The following is a 26,946-nucleotide window of genomic DNA, read 5'->3' as shown; positions in this document are numbered from 1 at the left end:
AGAGTACCTCATTATCCCAATTAGTGGTGCGTTGGATTTTACACAGATGCGTAACGAAGCAGCTGTGTCCCCACATTGCAAAGCTCTTCACCTCTGAGCGCAGGAGTTTAGGTTCTTCTTATTGTTACTTTGCACCGTATGGAAAAAACACGTGGCACAGAGCCAAAAATGGTTTAGGAAAAGCATCTTCAACTGACTCTGTGGCTGTTAGCAAGACACTTGGCTCATTGTGCCACAACATTTAGCAGAAAATACTGATGATTTTGGGGAACTGAAAAAAAGCAAGTTGTCATATTGAAATAAAATTTCTGCACTATGAGACATTCTAAGTGTATCAGAAAAAAGAGAGTAGGTTACCTTTACCAAACTGAAAGTTAGTTTTGTGTGGATATTTTAATTGAGTCAATGTTTCTGAGTGCATGAGTGAAATGAGATTTGAAACTTTGGACAAGCAGAGTGGCACAATCTATTGCTGAAGAAATGGGAAGAGACTGAGAACTTATACCACAGTAAATTTAGATATTTTAAATTTTTTTCCCCCCTGCTCTGAAAAGTGCTTAAAATCAGAAGTAGGGGAAACATTAGAGAAAGAAGTAGGAATTAGATGGGAAATGATTTGCTGAATGATACTGGATTGCAGTGTTAAAAGTGATGGGTCTTTTGCCTATCTAAGCAGCAGGTCAGGTTTATCTGTATTCAGATTCACTGATTTTGAAGCAAAATGGACATTCTGAATTTACTTTTACCTTTCAAAAAAACTGCATAGCTTTTATTTGCCTTCTAGGAAAAACATGCCAGAATCTCACTAGTTGCAAAGAAACAGTTGTCATCTTCCAGTGACTCTGAGTATCACAAAATTTCCATCATTCAGTAGTCCTGTGGTTCCAGGACCTTGAGTTGTGACAACAAAAAGTGAGTGCTGGGCAATAACTGCTGTGGCATCTACTTAGACAGGTGGCCAAATACCCCAGTGAGTGGGCTGATCAATTAAGACTTTTGCCTCTGTCTGCATTTGGTGTGAATATAGAGTGCATCTTGAGAGTTTAGTGCTCAGGCTTCAGTTCAGCCTTACTTCCTTATAAGAGTTTGAATGGAAACAAAAATGTGGCAATACTTTGTTTCATAGATCCAAAAAGACAGCAGTGTTGGGGTTTTGTACTCACAGCATGCTTAAGTAAGTTCATTCTCAAAACAAATATAATTTACAGAAAATGGAATTTTAAGGAAAAAAATAGAAATATCTGTAAATAAATTGGGTGTAATTCTAAAATTTCTAAAGATAGGATAAATAAGTTCTCTATTTTTATATTAATTATTCAGTTTATTTAGTAAATTTTGCCTCAAATGGATTTGATTGATGTCTGGATGATATTTTAATTGTAAGTTATGTTAGATGCTTGTTAAGTCAAAGAAAATTAAACAGTTTTTCCCATACTACCTCCTAAGTCTGCCACATGATATCTAAAGAAAATGGAGATTTGATAAGGCACCAGAATCTGCAGTAACAAAGTGGAGAGAGAGTGCTTGTTCGTATTCCTTAGCATATGATTTAAAGCCCATAGCTGACCCTAGCTGAAAATGTAAGTGCTTAAATTGCAGAATGTTCCTGGTATATCTTGCTCACCTTCCCATGTTCATGCTTTGTGTGCTCCTGGGATGCCAGTAATGTGATGCTCAAAGCTCATTTAGATCTGAGGAAGGTCTGGAATTCACCTCTTTAGCAAGTTAAGGCTTGCAGAGTCCCATTCCTCCAGTCTTTCCATGGGACCCAACAGTTTCTGAGGCCATGTATAATGGTGACTTCATTATAAAGTTCTCTCTCTTACACAGACAGCTGGTTTTGAGAATGTAGAGGAGTATCTAGAATGGGACAGAGAGGCTCTTAACGTGGAGTTTCAGACCCAGCTGCCTGCAGTGAGCCCTACATGTGGCCACCCCAGCTTCCCTGCCTCCTTTAGCCTTTTTCTGGTACAGTATTCAGGGCTGCCAGAAACATGAAGGTGACCTTGGCCAACTATGTCCATGGGCTGACACCTTAATTCTAATCTCTGTGGTTGGATTCTTATCCCCACCATATCAGCTTACTCTTGGAAGGCTTTCTAGCTCTCCTGTAAATGACATTGCATCCACTGGTCTCACAAGGTTGGTTGTGTCCTCCTCTTCCTCAGTGAGGAATTAGGTATGAACTGTAATGACTTGTGTGGGCAATTTTTTTAAAAGCTGTTTTCTGTGATGAACGTGCTGGATGAGTTGGCGCTGGAAGCAAAAATGTGGTGAGGTTTGTGATGACTCATATCTTCTGTGGGCATCCTCTGGCACCCTGCCTGGACCAGTGTGTTACTGTAGCTCAAGGGGTCTCAAAGAAAACATGAACTCTGGCTATTGTGAAATGCCTCAAATTCTGTCCTGATGATGCCACGCTGCTGTGGAAAGGAAAAACCATTTCCAGACTCTGCGTTCCGTGGATTCTTTTGGCCACAGGACAGGAGGCACAGCTCATTTTTCTATATACTGGGTGGAGGAGGCAGAGCTTCCCAATACACATCTACAAAAGATTGTTGTGGTACCATGGCGAGATGATGAGCGACATTCCTGGGGAGCTCTGCCATCCCTGAATCCTCCATCCCAACAGGGCTTATGTCAACAGTGGCAGATTTCCTGCTTAATTCTTCTATAAGAAAGATAAACTGAGGAAACTTGGGTTGGATCTTGAAAAACCTTTTTGGTTGGGCTTTCTTTCTGCAAAACGAAAACACATCTGCTTCTGATCTCTGCTTGCCAAATTCTCAAGTGGGGAGGAAAGAGAAGATATCGATGTTTAGTTTTGTTCTGTGCTGTAACTTCAGGTTTATGTGGGGGGCTTTTATTGCAGCCAGGTTCTTGCACCAGTGTTGATTCTGGGGTGTGTGTGGACTGTGTGCAGAAAAGCAATGCAATGCAGCACATGCCTCCTGCATCTTATTTCCAAGATGCTTTTAGTCTGCCACATGTAAACAAATACCCAGAGAGTAAATTTAGTTTCTCAGAACCAAATATGTGTTTGTTCTTGCAAACATTTGGAAAGTTAAGTATCAGCCTCTTGGTCTGCATTTTTATTCTTAACCTTCAAATGGACCGACAGCTCATTGTAACCCTAAAACTGGCTATGTGGAAATGTAAACACAAACAATAATTTCTTCTTGAATTTGTTATTTCCCCTCTGGTTTTTTTTTTACCACAGAGTTGTTGTATCACAAGCAGTAATTGCTGTCGTATTTTGATCTGTGCTCTAAAATATTCTTATTAGAGGAATTGCAATGTTTTATTGTCCAGATTGCCCAGATTTAGTAATTTTTAGATCTAAAGTCTGTTCACATTTAGTCCCAGTACATCAATAAAATATGAATGGATTGGATAATGAAGCAATAACACTAATTTATGTCAAAGGATATAGGCTATTGTTTACGAGTTTGCCAAAGTGCCAAAATACTTTATCTATAGAAAGAATTCTTCTTCTCCCTTGTGGAGGAATAAATAATGCCTCAGGAATATTCTGTCTTGGGAGCCTCCTGCCATGAAATAAATGGGAGGAGACAAGGCTGTGAAGGTTATTTTCCACTCTGGAAAATATTTATTTGGTGACATAGCTCTTATTGCTAGTTTTTCGCTTTTTAATGCTAGGGACTAAATTTTATCCTCCTGGCTGGATGTAAGAAGTAAGTTCAGAGAAGTTACCACATTTTAGACCAGAGCTACAGGTAGCCTGTGGATAAACAGAAACTTGCTTATGAGGGATGAGTAGCTCTATCTGTGGTATTTGTGGTATATATTTAGGCAGGAGAGGGTGAAGAGCTGAAGTCGGCAGCCCAGCAGCATCTATTACATCTATTTAGCGACCAAAACCACGGCAGGCAGTGATGGCCAGGGTATTCTCCATCTGCAAACAATGCCTCTAATCTCTGTGCCATTCCCCTGTCTTGGACTGGTTTTTGCTGTGGCCCATTCATCCTCAGGCGAGATGATCTTCAGACTCTCCTAATGATATGTGCTCTAATCCACTTTATTATTTCTACTTCATCATACTTCAAAATAAGCTGCTTTACACCCGACCACTTTGTTTTTGAAATTTCCTGTTGATAATGGTGGTAGTGCAGACTATTTCAGTCTGTCTTACTGGAAATAGAAGGTACTATGATCAGTGAGAAGATTTTAAGGCTTCTAGTGTATGTCACCCTGCTAACGACTCCTAAACTCTCAGTGCTCTTGAAGACAATCAGAATAGTGAATTGCTGAAGCTTTTTCTTTGCTTGATTGGTTGGTTTTAATTCAGAAAACTGCATAAAATGAGACCTACTTTGCAGGTAATGTCCAATAAAGAACTTCTCCCTCTTCCTGTGGATGCCTTGATTTCTCTGTATTGTCTACCTTTAAACATTTATAAAATGCTAAAATCTGCGCAGTCATGATTTGGAAGAGAAGTATTTTGGAATGCAGAAAATTGAGCCAAATTGTGCCTGTGCTTGTATTCTATAGATCTCTAATGCTTTGTGACAGGTTCAAGGGAATTTTAAGCCTCAGGAGTATTTAGCCTACTGATTTCAACAGCTTTGTCTGTGAAGCAAAGATCTCAAAGTATTTTACTGATCCATCAAATCCCAATTTTAATCTGATGGTGGAATGACTACTGTGTCTCTTGGAGGACTAGGTTGGGGCTTTTTTCATAATTTCCATTTTCACCAAGTAATCTTTTTTTTTCCTGTGTGAAACAAAAGGATAAACAAAACAAAATTACACCTTTTTCCCATGTACTAAAGATGTCATTTGAAATAAAGCAAGTTCAGTGCATACAAGAAACAGATCACAATAACACTGTGAACACATGATTCTAAGTTTGTTTTTAAATTAAAAATTATTATTAATGAGAAAACTAATTTGGTATTTTTGTATTTTAAATTATTTCATTCATTCAGTTTAGATACAGAATAGCAAAATCATTGTATGCAGAAATCACTTTTATGTGCAAAAGAATTAAGTTTAGCTCTAGTTATTAAGTTAGAGTTTAATAATATTTTTCCCATCTTTAAGTAATATTGCAATCCTTAGTAGTGTCTTTCATCTAGTAATCACAGAGCATTATATATGCCTTAAGAAGGTAAGGAAGAATCATTACAGATTAGTAAACTGAGATGTAAGGAACTTAAATGACTCGCTTGGGGTAGCACAGTGATTTTGCAGTACAGAGAGTGTAACCCGGCAGCTCTGACTCACTGGGCTTCTTGTATCCAGCAAATCACTTTTATAGGCCTTGGAAGGAATTCAGAGAAATCAAAATCCTCTTGAGGTGTGTTCTGGTTTTCTTGATTGAAAGAACTGTGAGGGAACAGACTTTGAACCTTATTATCTGTGTTCATCTTCTGAGTTTACTCACGTTTTCACATGCCATTCCTTTACAAATTGAAAATGTTGCCAAGTGGTGAGTTGGTGCTTCTACAGAAACAGTCTAGGAAGCTTTGTTACTGTGCAGAGGGGTTAGAAAACTCAGGCTCTTTTACATCTGTTTATTTTCTCTTAAATGTCATGGGAAAGACCTGACTATGTGGGGAAGCATCCAAAAGAAGCTTTGTCTTCCAGGCCTTCATTGGCCAGATGGGAGATAGGCAATAGCCATGTCTGGATTCTGCAAGAGCGGTGACTGCCCTGCAAACTTGGGAAGAAAATTGTAACTCGAGGTCCCCTGACTGCAGCCTTCTAAAATAGATGAGGTGTCTGTGTTGCCCGCTTCAATGTTCATCTTTTATTCACTTCTCTGTTCCACCTGTCTGTGGATGAGAAATACAGCTTACCTTCTGGTGCTGTTCCTCACTGAGGAAGCAAACCAAAGGCAGGAGAGTTGCTGTGACACTGATCTAAGTCTTTTTCCTGTATTTTCCTTACTGCTCTGTTTTATCTTCAACTGTGGTGATTGTCTTTTGCTTAACAGGAGATTTTCTGTTCACTCAGCTCCAAAATCCCATCAACAGACTGAAAGTTGGTGGCATGCTCTTATCCTTTTTCTAATTGGCCAGTAAGAACTCTCCAGCTCACAAAAATTACTCCTTTGTACAGTAGCGTGTAGAGAGAACAGTGTTTTCCTAATGTGAGCATTAAAGTGGTATTTGCACAGTTTACTTGTATTTACTTTGTCTTATTTTATTTTTCTCATTTGGGAGTGAAGGGAATTGTGTTGCAACTGGGCACTTAGACCAATCTAGCAGCTGGAAAACACTCCACTCAGAGTGAAATGGATAGTGTGTGCTCACAATTGCTTAAATAACGCATCTTTTAATGTAGGACTATGTGTCGCACTCATTTTTTCATATAAAATATGAACTATGATAGGAAAAGTCAACATATCTGTGTTAATAGTGAATCTTTCCAAGGCCTCCCTTTCAAGTGGATAAAAGAGTACAAATCTGGGATAGCCAAAGGTGACTACAAACAAATTGGCTAGTCCTTTAGCATAGCTGTCCAGCTGCATCCTAGGCTCTGAGGCCACTCCAAAACCACAAGCCCGACCGCCTCAGAAGCCTGCCAAGGAGCCAGCTGCTGCTAATAAAGCAGACTCTACAACTTGGCATCTGGGGCCTGTGATTCCCATCCAAAAGAAATTGTATGTGAAAAATATTTGAAATTTGTCTTTTTAAGTAGTGTTTTGCTTTGGAAGGAAAATACTTTAGTCTAAACTTGCAACTAGTGAAAACCTACCTAAGAGTACTTGGTTGCCATGGAAAGATAAATACTGTTCTTTTGTAAGGCGGTTGGATGTTGGAAGGAGGAGTGTTGTTCATTTAGTATCCAAGAGGCTTCTGGTTCAGCATTTCTGGGTTATTTGCTTAGAAAGACCAAGGTGTATCTCATTATTCATGCTTAGCTGTGTGCAGTTTCACAGGACACTTTGTCTCAGAGAGTTGAACTGTAGGGTTTAAGCACAAGGGTGCATTCCTGAGAATGGATAAGAATTAGCACATTAATTTCTCACTTTTAAATAATGAAAAAGGAGAAATTTCATTCATTTTTCAAAGATGAAAACAAATCCTATTAGCCATCCATGCTAAATTAATAAGCTGCTTGGAATGATCTACAAACCACTTCATTCCCCACACACTCTCCACTGAATAATGAAGCATGAGAATTGAAAAATGAGTTGGTTGCATTGGTTATGTGAAAAATTAATGGCAAAACCAGCTCAGAATTCCAGCTCTCTATTGAAGTGGAACATTTAGATTTTGCCTATTTTTTTTTTCTAGAGCTGTAGGTCCTGTGCTTGGTTGTGGTGGCAAAACCTCTTTTCCAGATTTCTACAGCTGGTGTCAGGGTGTTTTGAACCAGTCTTGACAGTGCTGCTCCTTCTGGCTCTCGAGGCAGAGAAGTTAAGTGCTTTGCTCCCAGCCGTGGAGGGGTCCAACATCAGAACAAGGCACAAATTTCCTGCTGCCAGGTGTGCAGGCAGCTCCCCAGACAGTCCCCCACTTTGGCATTGTCCAGGACCAAGTGGTCCATATCTGGGGTCATCATTAGGTTGCCAGTCATTTCTTTCACTTCAGCTATTACTTGGAGATTACCAAACCAGATCCTTTGCTCATTTAGAGGCAAAGTGCATACTTTTGCCATCAGTCATACACTCAGCAGCTCAGGAAACAAGAATTCAAAGCTTTCTTCTGACCTGAAGCTTTTAGTCTGGCAACCAGCCAGAAGATGTCATCAGCCTCAGTACAGGCAATTTTGTAATCTTTCTGCAGATGGTATTCTGGGGTATTGGATATGCATGGAAATTACTGTGGGCTGCTGTGGCTGAGATTTATTAGTGAAGAGGGTTTGGAGTGTAGCAGAGTTTGCTGGGCTGAGAAGATCAGCATCTCCCAAAGTGGAGTGTGGCTGCCTCTCTGCCCACCCTTAGAGCATGTCCGAGGACATTGCTGTGAACCCAGGCATCCATGTGTGCCTGTTGTCTGAGCAGCTCTTACTTGAGGGAGAACCTGTTGTATGGCCTCATTCTCTCTGTATACTGGGAACTTTTTTTTTTAATAGCTGTGGCCTCAAAATTGGCGTAAATGTAATTCGTGTTCACTTCTACATCCCCTTTCAGCTGGCTGAGAGGGATAAAATGTCTTAAGCTTAAATTAGAATTAGGCCCCCAGTGTTTTCCTCAGTGTGAAGATAAAGATCTTATAATAGAATGAAAATTGCTCTTTGTATTTCAAAGGTAAATTTCCACTTATTTTTTTTATTTTTCTTGCTTATTAGGTTGGTGTGAGAATAGGACATTTACTCATTATCCCCTGCTAAGGCATATATAATAATAACAAGTATTAATTAAAGTACATAGCACTTCACTGGCTTATGGAAAGTTCTTTCATTGCTTTACGTCATTTACGTGCATTCAGTGTGCATGGTAATCTTGGAGGTGTAGGGTAAAGCAGTAAGAATGTAACCTCGACCTCTATTTGTCTATTTATTTAACCTTATTAATGCTCAAAATGTGCAAGATTACCATGGGTTATTTCCTCAGCTCTTGATATATTAAAGCCAAAAGTGTTATACAGAGTCATACCTGCCTCTTCCATGGCCCTGCAGTGCACAGAGATTTAAATATGCTTTCAGGCAGGATATTATATTATGTAGATACCTATGTATTTAACACAGGTTAGTGTTGCCTGCAGTGTTATCCAGCTGGGCTGTAGCCATGGCATGGAGCTGATTTCCAAGACGTGTCCCCAGTGCTGGGGCTCAGTTGAGGTGATTGCCTGTGCTGGTACTCAAGGCTGCTGCCTCAGCTCTCTGTTTCTGGGAATGACACTGAAGCTTGAGTGGGTGGGGATTACCCAGTGATAAAATGTGTGTGCAGAGAAATATGATCCGTATGCATTAAGTGCTTTTGATTGTCAGCAAAAGTATCTGTGCAGAGACTTGGGGAAGGGAGCTCATTGCCCTTTCTCTTTTACTGGAGATGAGAATGAATGTCATTACTTGGTAGCACGGTGATCACACTGAAAACCAGTGGGTTTTTTTCCTTTTAATGGCTCCTACTTGAGTCACATGACAACCAGATGAGATTGTAGAGGAATTCTGATGTCTTGACGCTTGATGCTACGTTCACTCTCTCCTGGTTTAAATGGGAGAAACTGGGAAGAAGGAAGGAGAAGCCCAGGAGGAAAGGCATTGGTGCAAGCGTGGTGTTTCATTTGATTGAAACCTCTGAGCATCACCTGTCACTGATGCTCCCCTTATATTCTTCAATTTTTTTTTTTGTTCTTCTAAATAAGGGACTAAATAAAGGGACTTGTTAGAAAGAGTTTAGAGCTACTAATTTAGAAACATCCATCTACCAAGACTGTGATTTAGTGTGTGCATAATTATAAGCACTAAAGTAGAGCCACTGACATTAAAGGGGCAGTTGATTAGCATGATCAGAATTACTCACAGACTTAAACATTTTCTCTGTTCAAGGCCTAAACACAGAACAAGCATATTAGAAGTTACTAAAGTGTCATTGCTGCTATAATGAAAATTGCAGATGTTTTGCTTTTATTAGTCCATTAGCATAGCATGGTTAACTTAGCATTGGTCCAACATTTACCTGCTGTTGTCGCTACACATAAAGCTAGCAGAATGAGCTGATCAGGCTGTGGAAATGGGATTTTCTCCCTCTCAGCAGGCAATTACATTCCTGAAGCTCTGACTCCAGTTCCCTTGGCTGCCCATCTGGAGCTCAGTCCCAGGATCCTCCAGTTCCTGCAAGTTTTCCTCTAGGTCTCAGCTTTTCTGCGTAGGGTACAGTGGTGACAGGATGGCCTCCTCCTTCCAACCACTCTTCTGTTCTCCTGGCAAGCACTCTGTGCCATGAGTAAATATTCTGGTGGTAAGAGAGCCAGGGATGGTTGCAGCAAGTGAAATTCCCCATTGTTGCCTCATATCAGAGATGTTTAGGTAATTTTTCTAGCATGTGGGTGTCTTTTTTCACAGCATGTATTTACCATTGAGTTAGGGGAGAATACTGTTTTTCCCTGTGAGAATGACTCCTTTCTTAAGCAATATTTCTCAGTGGCTGTGTGTGGTTTGTGGTTGTTCAGAAGTGGGTACGATTTTGAGAGCAGAAGGTCTTGGCCTGATCATCTTTTCCAAACCCTGTTTCTCTATTGCGAAAGACATCCGTAATAGCAGAGTGTTTTCAGGCTGCTTTGGAATTTTTTCCTCTTTCAGACTAGCCAACCCTCTGCCACCTGACTGTGCATGCACTGGGTGCTCCTCATGTTTAGAAAAGACTAACTAGGCTTCTGGTATCAGCTTCTGTACCTTTGGCTAGATAGTATTATTTGTGTTTTAGCGTACTCTTGGAGCAGATTGTGTTTAACTTCTTTCTTTAATGCTAGTTACTCCTGGAGTATCTGTCATTTCAGAGGGTTTTTTTGTGATTTCAGAGGTTTGTTTTAATTCCAAATTAAAAAATATAGTAGAATAATGCATTTCATAGCCATGGCTAAACCCAAAATGTTGGTTGGTCCTGTTTTGCATTTTGAAAGGTATTGCTGACCGGGAGTGGATACAGGCACCACAGAAGTGGGTCAGGGAAGGCAGGACAAGCATAGCATAGTTCTGGAGTTACCTGGGTAAAGCACATGCTTCTGCCATGCTTTTGCCTTTTCCAGTAACAAGCCTTGTTGTTTTGCTCTGTTTCCAGCAGTCCTATGCACCAGCTCCACACCCCATGGCTCCTCCCAGCCCCAGCACAAACAGCAGCAACAACAGCAGCAACAACAGCAGCGGAGAGCAGTTGAGTAAAACCAACCTGTACATTCGAGGCCTTCCACCCGGCACCACTGACCAGGACCTTATCAAGCTGTGCCAGCCGTAAGTGCCCTTAAAATACTCAGCGTCTTTCTGTAGGAAGATGTCAAAGCTGGCCCTCCTGCTTACACTTGTGTGGCCACAAAAAGGCATCAGAAGCCTCCAGCACTTGAAGGTTGAGTGTTTGTCTTTTAGTTTGAAGGGCTAATTAATGCCTGCTAAAAACTTTCAGGTAATGAGTTTAGGGGAAGAGAGAGGTGAGGGCCTTCACGTTGACTTCTGTTTACTCCAATCTGGTTAATTTCTTACCTTAAAAGGAGAATTTGTATGGCAGGAAAACCTCCCTAATGACAGATTTTATAGTTATAATGATCTGTGAATCACAACCCAGTGCACAACACAACATGGGTGTTCCTCCCTCAATCATTTATCACATTTTATGATTGCTGTGTCACACGTTGCTGTGCTCAAAGATTGAGAAGTATGAAACCCACTGAAGGTGGCCTTGTAGCCATATAATTAACATCTAATTAACTACCGTTCCACTGAAAAATGATGCTGTAGAAAGTGGCACCTTCTACCTCCCTGTTTATCTTGAGAGTCATATTTGCATACTGTACTGATAAAGATTGGTTTTATTGTGTTTTATTCGTGTTGAAACCAAAGAGGTGGCATAAAGGAGCTCTTTGCTCCTCGTGCATCATCAAAAGAGCTGCTTCCTAAAACGTTGCACTCTTCTACCCTTTTTCTCTTGACTGAATGTAGTGAGCAATGTGAAATGACAACATGATTGGATTTCCAAAGTCTTGATTATTATTGATGACATGTGGGAGGGAAATAGAGTTTGAGATTCCAGCCAGAGATCACCAGGGTGGAATTTAGCATAACACATTTTTTTGGTGTTGAAATAAGAACGAGAAATTTGAAAAACACAAATCCACTCGTTTTGATGCAGACCTGCAGTACTTTTGCCATAGAATCATCTGTTCTAAAAGACAACATCATCTCTGTATTTTGTCATCAAAAATCAGCCTTTCAAATAGGTATCAATAAATGAAATTTGGTAAAGTAAGGAACAGCCTGGGGCTGATCTACAGACCTGAATCCAAATGAATATTGTTTGGAAGTTTTCAGTAGGAGTAAGAATTTAATGGGGTTTTACCATTTTTTGACATTCTGTCTTTCCTGATTTTGATCAAAAATCCTGAAATGCTTTCCTGAGTACCCTTTATGTGGACAGGACTGGCCAGGATTGGAGTTAGCAGTCTTACTGAAGTGATATCCGGATTTGAGTAAAATTATGTGAGCTTGAAACTCTTCCCTGTGACTTTCTGCTATTAAAGCTTCTCTGGGTAGAACTGACTCACTGTTCACAGGAGAATAGTGTGCTGGTGAGGTTTCATATTTCATGCAAGTTGAAATATGAGTGTACCTGTTTGACACTTGTACAAACTACATTCACTGACACTTTCCACATGTGACAGTCACAGATAATCCCAGTTCAAGGGCCAGATCCTCAGTAGGTATGAATTGATTGTAGTCTGCTGATGTTCAAAAAGCTATTTTGTGATACATCTTCTTGCAGCCTCACCCTTCTGCAGTTCACAGAAACGCTTTCAGCTGATCAGGACTGAACTAACTATTCCTAAAGGAGCCTCGCAGCTTTGGTGCTTAGTGCTGCCGTCGTGGTGTGAGGCTGTGGTGTGAGCAGTGATACTTGAATCATGAAGTTCAGAGAGTGCGTCCCTACCCCATGTCTGCGTATGGGAAGTGCGCATCAAGTATCTGAGAGCTTCCTTTTAGCACTGTGGCAAAATTTTTAATGTGCTCCACTAAACTTAATCTGATACAAGATTAGAGGGCTTTGTCTTGCTGTCATGGGGTTCCTGTGTGAACAGATGCTCTTTAAGAAAAATGCTGACATTCGTTTTGCTGGTTTTTCTATCCTTTGGCTGAATGTCAGTGAGGAGAAACCAGATAGTTCTTATGACTTTTTTTTTCCAGAAAATTAAAAGAATTTATCAAAGCAGAAGAAAAAGACAATGAAGGGAAACCTAAACATTTGAAAATACTAGAATTTGTACTGGCAGCTGTGGTGGTGCATTCCCCCCCCCCCGCCTCCTTTCCAGGCTGCAGTGTGATCTGAGAAATCCTTAAATCTGACTTTTGCTCATACCCTCATCAGGGATTATTTAAGCAATCTCAGACACTCTTGCTCATGACAGCAGTGTGTAGATTTTAAGTAATATGTTGCAAGATATTTTCTTTATCTTTGCAGGTGATTGCACAGTAGAGGTAGATAAAGGTCCAAAGCCCTTGCCTCTTCACCTGCCCCCACCCCTGAAAAAACCCTCAAACCCAACCCTCCTCCCCAAAAACCCCACTAAAACTAAGCCCAACAGTCTGCTGCTATATGAACAAGAAGGATTTTTCTGCTCAGAAAAGTCGTCCTATGTAGAGCTCTCTCGTAGCTTACATGGCTGGGGCTTCACCAGGCATTAAAGTCTTCATGTGAACAGGTATTTGCAAACGAGCAGGTGGTGCTGGTTCTTAGGCTTCCTGCATAGCCTCATATTAGCATCATATGCTACGAGATGTGAGGGGAAAATCTTAATTCCAATCCATAAACCATTTTATTATTTTGTAGTACAGTATTTTTGGAGAGCTGTGTTTAAGGGAGGTATTCACCAAAGCTGGCTTATGTTCAGCACACTGGTTCCCATAGGCTAACTCCCAGTGCCTAAAATGAGCCCTTCTGAACCCATTTCCTCTACTCCAGCATGGGACAAGGCTGCTAGCAGTACAACTATCACTTCTAATGTCTCACATTTGGCAGGCGGAGGAATAATGTACTTAAACCCACAATATTTCTCTCTCAGAAGTACAGGAAATGCTGGAAACACTTAGGGTTATGTACATTATCATATCCCATCCCATTTTCAGGTTTAGACCTATGGAGCACCCTTCAAGTCATGTGTAAAGTTTTTCATTTAATTGCATTTTTCCAGGTGGGTTAAGGAAGAGAAACCCTTTAATCAGAATTGTTTGATAAAGTATGGGGCTGTTTTGGTAAATCCTGCCTGCTTTTCTGTCTTTCTGCTGTATGTTTTTTGTTGGTGGGCATTGCACACTAAACAGAAAACAGCAGACTGGAGTACCATTGATGCTTGAAGTGCAGAGTCCATTACATGTGATGTGAGACATTTCTGACAAATGTTCCGGCACTATCAAACCTTTTATCAATTTGAGAGTAACCTTGTCACAGTAATCTGTCAAACTGTTCATATAACTAAAGGAAAACAAGTCATCATAGGCTGTACAGTAGCTGAGTAAATGAAAAAATAAAAAATTGCTACTGGAAGATTTTTCTTTTTGTGTGGTTCTGATCCTCAGTAGTTGGTTTAACATGTGTCCAGCAGAGTTTCATCAAATTCGCTTTTGCAGTAGGGAGCTGTTAGGTTGCACTGTATCTTTTGGGACTCTATACAATAACTCTGTCAAAAGTTACATCGAAAGAGTAAGAGTGTTAAAGCAAGCAAGAATCTCTTGTTCTTTTGTGTATGTATCATCTTCTGGATTTTCATAGACACTGAGTAAAGGAACTTTCAAAAATGGACCTTGGCCTCTCTTAACCTTTTCTGAGGTTCTTAAAAATACAGGCTTTCTGCCTATCTGTGATTATATTGATCATCAGAATTTATTAGTCTAAAATTTAAATATTTACATATTTCATAAAGATAATAGTAAGTATCAAATAGTTACAATTTATTTCTTGGAGGTACACAGTCTCTGCTGGTGCAGTGGTATACACCATGATATGTATATCTTTCCAGTCAAAATATGCTTTTCATCAAAAGGGAAGATAATCAGCCTTAAAATATAACATTATAGACAGGAAAATTTGCATGGTGTGTCATTGTACAAACAAAATATAAATTATTATCTTTGAAATATTCATAATCTGTCACTTTAATTTTCATGCATTGTCTTATATTTCACCCAGAAGAATTTCAAGATCCTCTTAAAAACATACACAGATGAATTAGTGCCTTCTTATTATACTAAACACATCCCGTTCTTCCTAACTGCATCCTGGTGAAGATAAGTTGAAGGAAATCTCATGCACAGACTAAACACTTGAGCTTTATGGTTTTAAAACATATTTAATTTAAAGAACTCAGTCTGTTTCTCAAGATTTTGTTGTTTCTGTCTGTCCTTACATTTTTGCACTGAAGAAGATTTAGGCCCAAAATTTTTTAAAAGATAAAATTAAGCTTTGCAGAAGGGAAAGGAAATTTGGGAAAAGAGATATTTTATATCTCTTTCTTCCCCCCAGTAATTTTGAAAAGTTGGCTTAAAAGCTCCAGCATTTGACTAAAACCCAAGCCTTCTGCATTGCACAGTTAAGACATTCACATGTATTCAAAAGATAATCTCTGTCCACCTTGATTCAGTCCATTTGACTTCTTTGTGTTCCAGGGTAAAATTAAAGGGCTTATTTATTTAATTAAAACAACAACAACAGTAAAAATATCTAAACCTAAAGAGAGTAAGTCTGTATGCTGCTCAGGCTAACTCTTGAGGAAGATGAGACAGAATTCTCTGAGGTTTTCCAGGTATGGGAAATCCTTGCTGCGTAATGATTTCCATGAGGGTTGCTTTCTTTAAATAACTTCTAGATTGATACTTTTGAGCAGATTACTCAATGTTTTGGGATTGTTTTGGGTTAGTGGGGTTGGTTGTTTTATTGATTTTGGATTTGTTTTTTTTTAATTTCTCTTTTGTCTGAAGGTATCCTGATTGACTCCTTGACAATTCATCAAGTGTGAGATTTTAGCCTCTCATTTAATTTTGAACGTCCTTGGTTTTGTCTTGTGGAATGTCTGAATAAATATTCAGGCTGTTACTGTTTAGATTCTACTGAAGGGTTAGTCCCAAGGCTAATGTAACTGAGGTTATCAACTGAAAAGTCACACATTAATTTACTTAAATTCTAGACTGTTTTTGAAATGAACTGTGTGCGTTCCTTTTGCCCTCACTGACAAAGGCCGAGTTCATTGAGGTTTCAGAAGGGTTCAAGGTGCCTTTCAGGATAGGTTGTCTTGTTAATAGCTGCAACAAGTACAACATTTCCATTAGACCAAGCCTTATAGCAAGTCAGGATGGTCATTCCTGCCATCTGTTAAGGCAGCAAGAGTTACACATTCCTGACTATTTTCATTTTCCTTTTATTTTGTTTAAATAACAAGACCTTATTATATGAAAACTGATGAAATGAAGGTGTGGGGAAAGTAAATTCTCTTCCTTTCCTGCTTCTTACTGCATTAAAAAGTTAATTAAAAACAATTAGTGTGAACTATAGATAAAATAAAGGCTAACCAAAATACAATTGCCATAGTGAACTCAGAACCAAAAAGACCAAAAGAATCTCTGCAGTAAATCTGTTGTTCCACAATGAAGTCAGACAAAGTTTGCACCCAGTGTAAACTGATGTTCTCATCCTGACCCTGGTGAAAACAGAGAGAGAGACTTAGACTTACAGAGTATTAGGCTGTGTCTGCTCCTCAATTTTTAAGAAATAGTCTTTGGAGTGGTGAAGGCATTTACTGCATTCTGTAACGTTCTGTATGTTAAAGCAACGTGCACTCTGTCTTCCATATTAATTCAGGCAGAACCACAGCCTACATCTCTCCTGTAATTAGTATCAGCTGACACCATTGCTCTGTGATGTAGCAGAGACTGAGAGGGCATGAAGGTGAGAGCACTCATTCAATGGGATTAGCTCATATAGAAACCATGTGGCATCACAGGGAATAGTTCCTGCTTAAAATCTTGGTGGATATTTTGGTTCAGTGTATCCTGGTAATATGAGAACTGGGAATGGTTATGAAATCTGCTGGAGAGATCAGTCTTCATGGGAACTAAAGAAATGCCCACGCTTGACGGGAGAAAAAGAAAAAAACCAAAATTCCCCCTCTTCCCTCCCCTTCCCTCTTTGTTACTCCAAGTAAAATCAGGAAAGCAAAGTCCCAAGAAGGGTGTACTGCTGGACCAAGCACAGCAGAGTTACCCTGCTGGACTACTGTGCTGATAGAAAGCAAGGGGGGAGCTACATGAGTATATTCCTCTCATTTGTTAATGTTTGTGTCTCCAGACCAGAGAAAAACGCACTGATGGGTTAGATTGGAGAAATCTGTATTCTTCTCAAATTCTTTATGTCATGGACTTTTCCTAAAAGTTTATTAAGAGGGGTGGGAAAGGGGAAAGAAGGTTAATTCTTTTAAGTCAAAATGCTTTTGCTCAGGAGCCAAATGGTGAATTAAAAGGATGCATAAAGTAGGCATTAAAGCAGAGAAACCTGATGCTGTGGACATGATTTGTTAATTCTTGCATTGAAGAATTGTCTTCACTGTATGGTGCTTATTAATGCTATGAGAAACATTGTGGGGTTACTCTCTAGATCTGAAATCATACAAGGCAGTGACCTTGAACAACAGGGATGAACATTATTTCCTTGAACAACATCTTGGTTTCTGAGATCAGTTGCTTTGCAGTTTTGCTGTCAGTTATATGAATATTATATCTTTGCATGTGTAAATATGGGCATGGATGTGTACAGGGCTTTTCTCCTTTACCTGATATTGTTGAAAAATATTTATACGTTCATGCCCACTGAAATAATCCCCAAACATCTTCCATTGTTAGAAACAAACATGAAAGCTGCCTCAATAGGCAAGGAACCAATCCTCTTCTTAGCTTGCTTCTTTCATCAGGGAAAACAAAACTTTAGGTCAGCAAATGCCCACAGCACTACAGAGAGCTCCATCTGGGATGTGAACGTTCCCATTGTCAGGAAGAAAGGCAGGAGAATAATCTGCGTAGAGTAATAAATGAGCACCTGCACTCTCCTCTGTTTTGAATGTGCCTGTCTTTTCACTGGAGTGTGACAGGGTGTCAGTGAGAGTTTCTCATCTCCTTTCAAGTTGGATGAACCTGATTTAATGGAAGATATGGGAGGAGGCAGCATTTTCAGACACTGCTGCTGAAAACATTTCTTCTGATGAATTTTAATTAAAGTCCTTGTGGAATAAGAAAGAAAGAAAAAGAAAAAAGAAACCCCACAACTAAAAAGAGAACTCAGAAATATTGAGTCTTCTGTGTAGCAGTGTGAAGGACATGACCTCAACAGCCACTTGTTTTGCTTACAGCGCAGGAGGGGTGTCGAGATAGGAGGGCAGCAACTTACGAGCTTCTTCTGACCTGTTCTGAGATGTATGTGTTTCCACTCTTTCCTTGTCCTCTTTCTTTTTCCACTTTTCCCGCATATTTTTTGTGCGGCCAGTCAACCACAGCATCACCATCCATTCATGAGGCTACTGATGTAGCCATTTGAAAGTGCTCATGGCCAGAAACTGTCCAAAGGGCGGACAGGTTCTCCACCATATAAGTCTGTGGGACGTGTCTGTTTTTGCAAATGTAGATGTTGCTCTGTGAAAGGGCTTTCATAACTATGGATCTCTCGACAGTCTGAATTTTCCAGGCCCTCAAGGTGTCTTGTAAAACTCTCACGCTTGGTTTCTGCTTTCCAGTAAGGGGTCTGGTTTATATGCTGTTGGTTTGATAAAGGTTGCTTCACTGCCATCCTTTAAGTCATAGTGGTGTTTTGTTGGGTTTTTTTAGTGGCAATGAAAGTTCTGGTTATCTTTATTTCTTCTGTTTTGAAGCTTATCCATGTGTTTTAGATTTGTCGACATTTTTGGTGTTCTCCTAAATTCCATGGTGTCAGGTTCAGTGTGTCTTTCTGATCTCATATCCTTTGAGAATTGATGGCAGCAGTGGGAGAGCAGAGCCAGTTGCTGTCTTACATGTGCAGAGAGTGGAGACGGAAGTTCTGTGACTGGCATGTGGTTTATACTCCTTAGGAGTCACCAGCTTTTGAGGGAAGATGGAGACACACTGTTCATGTTCTGACATTTGTGTAGCAGAAATGTTTCTGTAACCTTTCTCTTGAAGGTATGACGCAGATTATGTTCTGCTCTGTTTGAGAAATACATTGTCCTAAAGCTTTGCTGAAAGGAAACAATACCAGCTACGCTTAACAACCCCCTCCCCAAACCAAGAATAACCTGGGCACTGCTTCCAGCTAATGGCAAAAACCTTAGTGCATGCCTGCAATTTCTATGCAAGAGGAAGTGGCAGGCCAACTTTGGTGGCAAAGCTATTGAATATTATCAGCACGAAAACAAAAATGTCATTGTATTCAGCTGCTAGACTTTCTCATACCATTCCAAACAAGCATCGACAAGAGCTCTGTGCTATGCAGCATGCAATGTCCTTCATTCCAAGTATTTGGTAACTTCCCAGAATTATTTGTGTGACAAGTGTTGCTACTAGGTTTCTGTTAAAAACTGCAAAGGCTTTAATTTTTTTAAAGATGTTCACCAGAGAAGGAATTTCTTAGAATTGTTGCAACTACGTCAGAGGTTTTTATATTTGCCTTGTTTTAAACAGAGACAGGAAAGATGGAATGTTTTCAGCCTAATTTTTAAAAGATGTTGATCTGACAGAGATCTAAAAAGGTTTTCTCTATCTTGGGCATGTATTTTCTGTGTCCTATGGAAGCACAGCAGTCTCTTCAAATAGCAGTTATTGCAGGATCACAGGCATGTTATTGTTTCAGTGTAACACAGGTAATAAGTGAAGCATTTATGGCTATTACTGCCTGGTGATCTCATAAAAAAAAAAAGAAAACAGACACGCTTTCCTTACTTCAGCTTCCCAGTTCAGCATTTCCCTATTCTTCTGGGGTTATAATCCAATTACGAACCTTCAATTATTTTCTGTAATTCATTGATTCAAGAAGAACATTAACTTTTAAACTTCTTTATAGTAGGAAACTAATAATTAAAAGGGATGAAATTATTCACAAAGTCATAGAATTTAAGATCCAGAAGAGACCAAGGGACAGTCTACCATAATTTTCTGGTTGATTCAGATCTTTAAATTTCCCTTTTGCTTTTGGACTAAACATAGCAATTTATTTTGATGTAAAGACTGTGTTCCAGAAAAGCACCCACTCTGTAACTGAAGATGTGAAAACACCAGCAAACCTACCATTGTTGCTAAGAGTTTGTTCCTGCCCATCTCTAAACCTCTAAGGTTTTGATTACCTTTAATTGTAAATCATGTGTCTGTCCATCCTCAGCTGTGAGCAACAAAACCCCATAGAATGAGAAAACTGCAGCACCCTCAAACCTTTATTTTTAAAAGTAAGGAATTTGGATCTAAGCCATACTTAACAATTTCTCTACTCATCTTTAATGTATCTTGTCTCCTCTGCTTTACTTAAATCAATACCAAATTTAGAATTGCCAATTAAATGGATTATGACTAGGAAGTTTTTTTGATTACAAGAATTAAACACAAATATTTCAATATAAAATTTATTAAGTGCCTTACGAACAAATGAAGTGCTTTATAACAAATGAATTCCTATCACATATATGAACATACAGCCAGTTCAAGGACCTGAAGGATTCATATAGGACAACCTCTTGACTCAGAATAAAATGAACTCAAGGCAAGTGCTTCTAGATGGAAAGGAAAACTGATGCCTGTGGTCGAACAGAATGGAAAATTCCAAGTCATTGGTGGGGCTTAAAGGAAAGCAGGGCACTATACTCATGCCATGATTTTGGTCCCTGCTTAACAGAACTGGACTACAGACATAAATGTTAGCAGGTCATATAGATGTGGGAGACAGGTTGTAATGACACAGCTGTTAAATGCTATCAGCAATTTCAGGAACTGCAGTTGTTCCATCTCTGTTTTCACTGAGTGGTAAGAAAAAACTGTCTCGGATTTGCAATTGTTGGTTCTTACTAGATTCCTGTGTTTGTTTGTTGGCTCTTACTGAACTTAGATATAGAGAAACAAGGATTCCTCTCAATCACAAGACCACATTTCTTGTCCCTCATGTGTCCCTGCCATGCTGTTCCCATGGTCCATTGAGGACATGGGGCTGCTGTTAGTTCAGTGCTAGCAGCTGAATCTCCCACTGCTTCTGGTCATGTATAGCTCTATAGGCAGCATACAGGCATTTTGTGGTGGATTAGAGTGGCAGGAAGTGTAACTACAGCTCATTGCAACTGCTTAGATGATGTTGTCTGTCAGTACAGTTCAGTGCGTAGTGAGCCAGCTATGTGGAACAGATGTAAACTCCTCATTCTCCCTCATTCTTTTTTCCATTGCTCCTCATCCCCCCCTTCTCTAATGCACTCCTCCTCTAAAGCAGGATGTGTCTGCAGAGTAGTCAGGCTCATAATGTCCTTAGTGGGTGCTGGTTAGCAGTGCAAGGGTATTGATGAGAAACTCAAGTTAAATCTCCCTTTGGAGGCTGCTGTGGAGTTTTTACAACTCACGTACATGTGGCATTTTAATCTCTCCACAAAGACTTCTGAGAGGGATTTTTAAAGCACTGTGCCACTAGTTAGTAGCTGTCACCAGTGTGTGAGGCGTGCTCTCAGTGGAGAGTTTAGCAGCCCTCTGTTGCACCTGGAGCCGAAAGGTCACCAAGTAAATACATGTCTATCTTTTCAAGCTGCCAAGTCACGGCAGCATCATGTAGGACTCGGGATGTTGAGCCTGTGAGAGAGATCTCTGCATCTCAGCAGAGTTACAGACCTGGGGACCTTTTTTTGGCTGGGGGATATGCTGCAGCAGGCTGTCTGGTGGGGACGTTGAGGCAAACTGGACATGCTGAGGGCTTGTGGGATTTAGGCTGTGTGCCAGCAGTAAAGTGCTTGTCCTCTCCTAACAAGGTAGCCCTCTAGTCCTGCTATCAGGAGGGCTGCAGCTGCTCTGCTTAATGGTATTTAGTAACAGTACGAGCAGTAAAGCGTGCTCTCCTGTTACACAGAAATCCACTAATGCTGGCATCAGGAGCGGCGGGTAATGCAATCACACCCACAAAAATGATATTAACCTAACATTAAAGAGCTGTGTAGACCAGCAAAAGACAGGAAATTATGGAGTTCAGGCTTGAAACTTTATCCTTAACTCACCCATACGGTGTTGAGGCATTTGGAAATTTCCACAGATCATGTGATTTTATGAGACCTACAGTGGGGTGGATTGTCCTATTTGTATGCAGAGGATTTCCTTGGTTAATATCAGCCAGCATTTGTGAGAGTTATATAAAGAAATCACAGCACAATGTACAAAGCGTAGCTGGACAATGTGAGATTTAAATATGAATTTCTTGGTTTGGGCAGTTTCCCCAACCCAGCTTTTCTGAAGTGCTGCATCAGGCATTCACTGTGTTGACACTTTTCATTAAGACCCTCTTCCAGTTTCAGAACTAATTTTTAGAGTTGGGGTTTTTTTCTGATCAACAGTCGCTAAAAAGGTTTTCTTTTGTTTAAAATTTACCTTTTGATTTAAAGACACTGCTCCTGTTTATTTAATGTAAACTCACTGGAACTAAGCTGAATACTAAACAAAACCCTCTAAAGCCAACTCTATATCCATCTTCAGGATTTATTAATATTTTTCCTTAGTTTTGGTTCTGCTGAAACTAGTAATGTAGCTTGTGGCTTCTAGCCCTCCATTGTAACTCCCTTTAGCAGCAGGGACAAGGGGAAGTTCTTGCAAGAACCGCATGGGTCAATGAGGAGACAGGGAGTCTATCCAAAAGATGTTTCTAAAGAAAGCTTAAGCTGTTTTGTGAGTACAGTCATTTTGTTTTACCCACTGGCGTCAGAGACACTAAGAGTTAAGGGGAGAATTGTCTGTCACTCCAAGGATGGGAATTCACTGCAGTCAGATGTGAGGCTGCAGATCTCCCAGGGATGGTGAAGCCAGCAGGTACAATACTTGCAAAGCAGCTAAAATGGCAAGAAGTGCAGCACCCACGTATTTTCTCACATCTTCAAGCAGGTTGTGCAATCTGTGCTGAAATTCATTCTGCCCTTGGACAGCCTTATGCCAGTACCCAAGGAAAACCTATATGAGCCCAAGTAACATCTGATTAGGGTTTTCTCCCATGTGGGGGAGGAAGGGAACTACCTCCTCTGGGAGAGAGGAAACTACATAATGGTTGTTACCTCGGAGAGATTAAAAAAAATTCAATCTAGTGCAGTTGAAGTAAAGAGTGACAGAAACCAGCAAGAAACATTTTATTCTTGTAATAGCTCATTTGGGGATTTTGTATGGTGTTTTCTGGGGATGATGAACCCTTGGTACGGTTCAGCTCCGAGGCTGTTACGATTTTTCCCTGTGTGCTTTCTGTGCTAAGGAGCTGGGGAGGAGTGCCACCGTGTCTGTCTGTCTCTGTGGTGAACAGGATGGTCATTAATGACCATGCATAGAACAGTAGGATGGCTGTATCCTAGGGGAAATCAATTTTCTGCAGAGAGCCAGGCTTGTAAAGAGTAGAAAATTTCCACTGAAAGGGGGAGGAGGGGAAAGGGAGACAAAATTGGCAGAGCAGGGATTAAAAAGTACAAAGGCTTCAAAAGTAAGGGAAGACTCAAAAGGCTTTCTGTTCAAGGTGGCTTTTTTTTCCCCTGTCAAAACTGAGCAGGTCTTGAACATACTAATCTTAGAGGTGGGAGAGAAAACAGCCTTTGGGAGAAGGTCGGGATTGTGGGACCATGAGGAGGTTGGGGAGAACACTTCCAGGGGTTTAAACAAATGGTGATTCTTTCTTCTTTTTTGAAGTGCGTTTTTCTTTTAGATGGAGAACAAACATGCAGAACTGAGTCAGTACTGTCCATTTCACTTCCTGAAGGAGCCTCTGTTGCAGATGCTGCTAGGTTTTAGAGCCATGCGGTGAAACCTGGGACCAGGTAAAAGCCAGCTAAAGTAGCTCCATGCTCTCCTGCAAAACTGGCATGACAGTGGTGTGGATGGGTCCTTGTGTTCCTCACCATGTGCAGGTGCAGTTTGGAATTCAGACTAGGGCCTGAATTTTTCTGCCATTCTCCACTCTTAAGCTTTTGTGTCTCTTCTCTGAATCAGTTTTGCTGCAACACTGAGTGTCTCTCTTAACTTTGGGTGGCCCTGTGGCTATGAAAATTCTCCCCAACACTGTAATAGTTTGCTTCACTCTCACTTCTGTAAATTTCCTTCTAATCCAACCTTGATCTTCCCTTTGCAGAGCTGGGGAAAGTTTTATCAAGCTCTGTTATGAGAGTAAAATGACAGTGTCCTAGGGAAAAAAAAAGTTATTTCACAGGGGAGATAAGGGCACTAAGCTGTAACTGGTGTTAAATATCATCATTCAGATAACAGCATTAGTAAGAGTATATTTGCTTAGACTTTTTAAACTATGTTTGTATGTTTGTGTGTCTTAAAAATGCAAGCAGATGTAAATTTTTGCATCTCAAACAAGAGGATGATTCTTTTCTGACTCTGCTCAATATTAAAGGCTAAACCAGAGATAAGATAACATACCATAAACATGGAAGCTTGAACAAAGAAACTGTTGTCCTGGGAATGTGGGAATCAAAAAGAAACTGAAGTATGAACATAGGAAATTGTGTTACAAAATGGAATGTTACATGTAGAGTAGCATTTATTGGCTCTTGAAACTGCAAAACAGTGCAAATCCACAGGTTTGTCTCTTGATCCCTGTGTTCTCTGGAGCAAGCCCAAGTAAAGTGAAGGGCAAAGGCATATGGGAAATGAGTAGCTAGAGCAGACCTTTTCTTTTGCCTTGGCTTCTTATTCAAGATGTTGGTCTTTTGAGAACTTCCTTTCTTGAACAGCAGAAAGGAAAAGGGTCAGAAACTCCCAGGGTCTGAGTAAGTGGGAGGAAAGGGTGCAAATGCTGTTGATGAATAAGACGTTTCAGGAAATGTGTAAATATATGGTCTGATACTGCAAGTGCTAGGTTGATGAAAGCTGGCCATTGGGTGCATTCAGGACTGTCCAGGATATGAATTCAGTTGTTCATAGTTGTAACTATTTGCAGAATATTTGCCAGTTTCTTGTAAAATGTATCTTTGACTCCATGAAGTATGAGTGTGACCTTTTTACGTAGGTTTTGTGCTTTCACTGCTTCTGATGGGATGTTCAAAAAGCAGGCAGCTTGCTGCTGTAGGTGATCATTTTAAATTTTGTGTTACTAATTTTTAAACCCAGAACCTTTGACAGATTATATTTGGCAGATTATATAGGATGGAATATAATTTATCTGTATAGGATATACTTCTCATTTGTATATGTGATAGCAGTAAGTGAGGCGTGTCAGCAGTGGTGTTTTGATCTACCTTTAAATCCAGCTCTTTTTATAAAGTGGGGAGTAGAGCACAGGCTGGATTTGTTCCTTGTTATAATTTTTTTTTCCTTGGGATTGTTTTCTGGGACCCAAACCATGCAACTGTCAAGCAGTGTTTTTACCCTAGCTGAGGTTGTTCACTAATATTTGATGAAGATGTAGCCCTTGGTGTTGCCATGCCTCAGATTTTTATTGCAAGGTTCACAGTATTTGTTTCTTAAACCCTTAGTTCCTTAGGTATGTGATAAGGTAGAGAACTCAGCTTTCAATTCTTATAAAAATGTAGGTTTCTTTCCCCCATGGCTCTAAAGAGAAGCATGAAAATACAGCCTGAGTCTATCACAAAAGCTTGAAATAGATAAGCAAAAGAAAAGAACATCTCATATTTATTTGTAATTTTTTAATGCCAAAATTGTTTTCATAACCTTTTCTTGTGCATTAAAGAGCAATTGACAGTGCTCCTTGACCAGTTTCAGGGAGATGTGGATTGATTCCAGTGAATCACAGTTCTCTCTCTCTCAAAGTATGCCCAATACTCAGAATGAGGTCTCAGATTTTCCATGTGTATCTTTATATGGTTTGAGGATTGAATCTTATTTAATTAGTTTATTTGAAAATGCCTGAAGCCAGTAATATACAAAAGTCTTTTCTTGAGGGCTCCCAAGCAACTGAAGCTAATTTGCTTCCAAATTCAGCATTACTGGTCAGATTTCAAAATGGGCTCCCTGTGTTTTTTTCAGTGAGTCTTTTGTTCCTGGGGTAAAATTTTTCAGCAGAAACATAAAATATTTAAATTCTTGTGCCTTTCTGTAGATCTGCCCATGGATATTTCAGAAAGGATGGGCTACAATGCATCTCTTCATTGCTTTCCATCTAGGGTTCTGCCTAGCAGGATCAACCAAGTGTCCTTTTAAGGACAGAAGACTCTATGGATATAAAGAGTTTATTTCTTTAGTGAATCCCATGGCTTGTCTCATCCCTTCCTGGTCCTTGTTGGCTGTTTTTGGGTACAAAGTGAGCCACAGCAGAGCACAGCAACTGCCAGTGTTGGCTTTTCTTCTGTGGAAGACTCATGGCCAAGGTGTCCGGTGAGAGCAGCTGGCACAAAGACTGAGATTTTGTTTAACTAAAATTTTGTTTTTCTTAGGCTCAGAAGTGCTGACTGATGAGCAGAGAGCTACAGGATGTGCTAGTTATGCTGCACAACCTGCCCCTTGATGTTTTCTTAAAGTAGAGCTTCAACACTTAAAAGACATGAGGCAATTGCTCCATCAGTGTAAATTAGGGCAGCCCTTGGACCCAGCAGAAGTGTACCACATTTCTGGAAAGCAGAAGTCTGATCCAAAGTGCAGTTTTTAATAAGGTTTGCTGCTCCAAAGATATTCATCCACCTGACATAGTGAGGCTGATATGTTCAAATACGTCCATCTGTCTTTGGATAATAAAGAGTGAAGAATTATTTATACAATAGACAAAGACTCTGAACTAAATATATTTTTAAACCTGTAAATATGTTTTTGTATCAGGTGACTCTTCATTTAATGCTGCATTCACTTGCAAGTTTTTAGTGGATTTGAAAACCCAAAAAAAATATTACATGGTTCATAAATTGTATATCTATATTGCATGTGGGGCAGCTTCACCTAGTTTGAATTTAATTGTTGACACAACTATCACTCAAAGGAAGGTTTTGGTGAATACCTGGGAGCTGTGGTGAGTTACCAGCCAGAGCAGATTTGTCTTCTTAAAACTAATTACTATGGTAGTTATAGGCCTTGCACTGAGGAAAGCAAAGCCCTGGCTGACTGGGTACATGCACTTGTATGTCCTGTGTACATCTGTTTGCTGTGTTTCAAGGCTGT

At 40.0% G+C, this 26,946-nt stretch overlaps 1 protein-coding gene across 5 annotated transcripts in view; it reads left to right on the top strand.

Moving 5' to 3' along the window:
- The window catches only part of RBMS3 (RNA binding motif single stranded interacting protein 3), a 710,181-nt gene that overhangs the window by 349,987 nt on the left and 333,248 nt on the right, over positions 1 to 26,946 (top strand). For 3 of the 5 annotated variants that reach the window (XM_042042917.1, XM_042042919.1, XM_042042920.1), the window contains one exon: positions 10,697 to 10,866. In XM_042042917.1, the coding sequence (XP_041898851.1) occupies positions 10,697 to 10,866 (170 nt within the window). The remainder of the gene's footprint in view (positions 1 to 10,696; positions 10,867 to 26,946) is intronic. The other 2 variants (XM_042042918.1, XM_042042921.1) reach the window with 1 other exon arrangement.

Source organism: Corvus kubaryi, unplaced genomic scaffold (assembly GCF_017639235.1).
Source record: "Corvus kubaryi isolate FWS band 111438036 unplaced genomic scaffold, C.kubaryi_AGA036_p1.0 37398, whole genome shotgun sequence".
Taxonomy (NCBI): Eukaryota; Metazoa; Chordata; class Aves; order Passeriformes; family Corvidae; genus Corvus; species Corvus kubaryi.
Note: the sequence above shows the minus strand (reverse complement) of the source record. Positions and strands in the feature narration are given on the sequence as shown.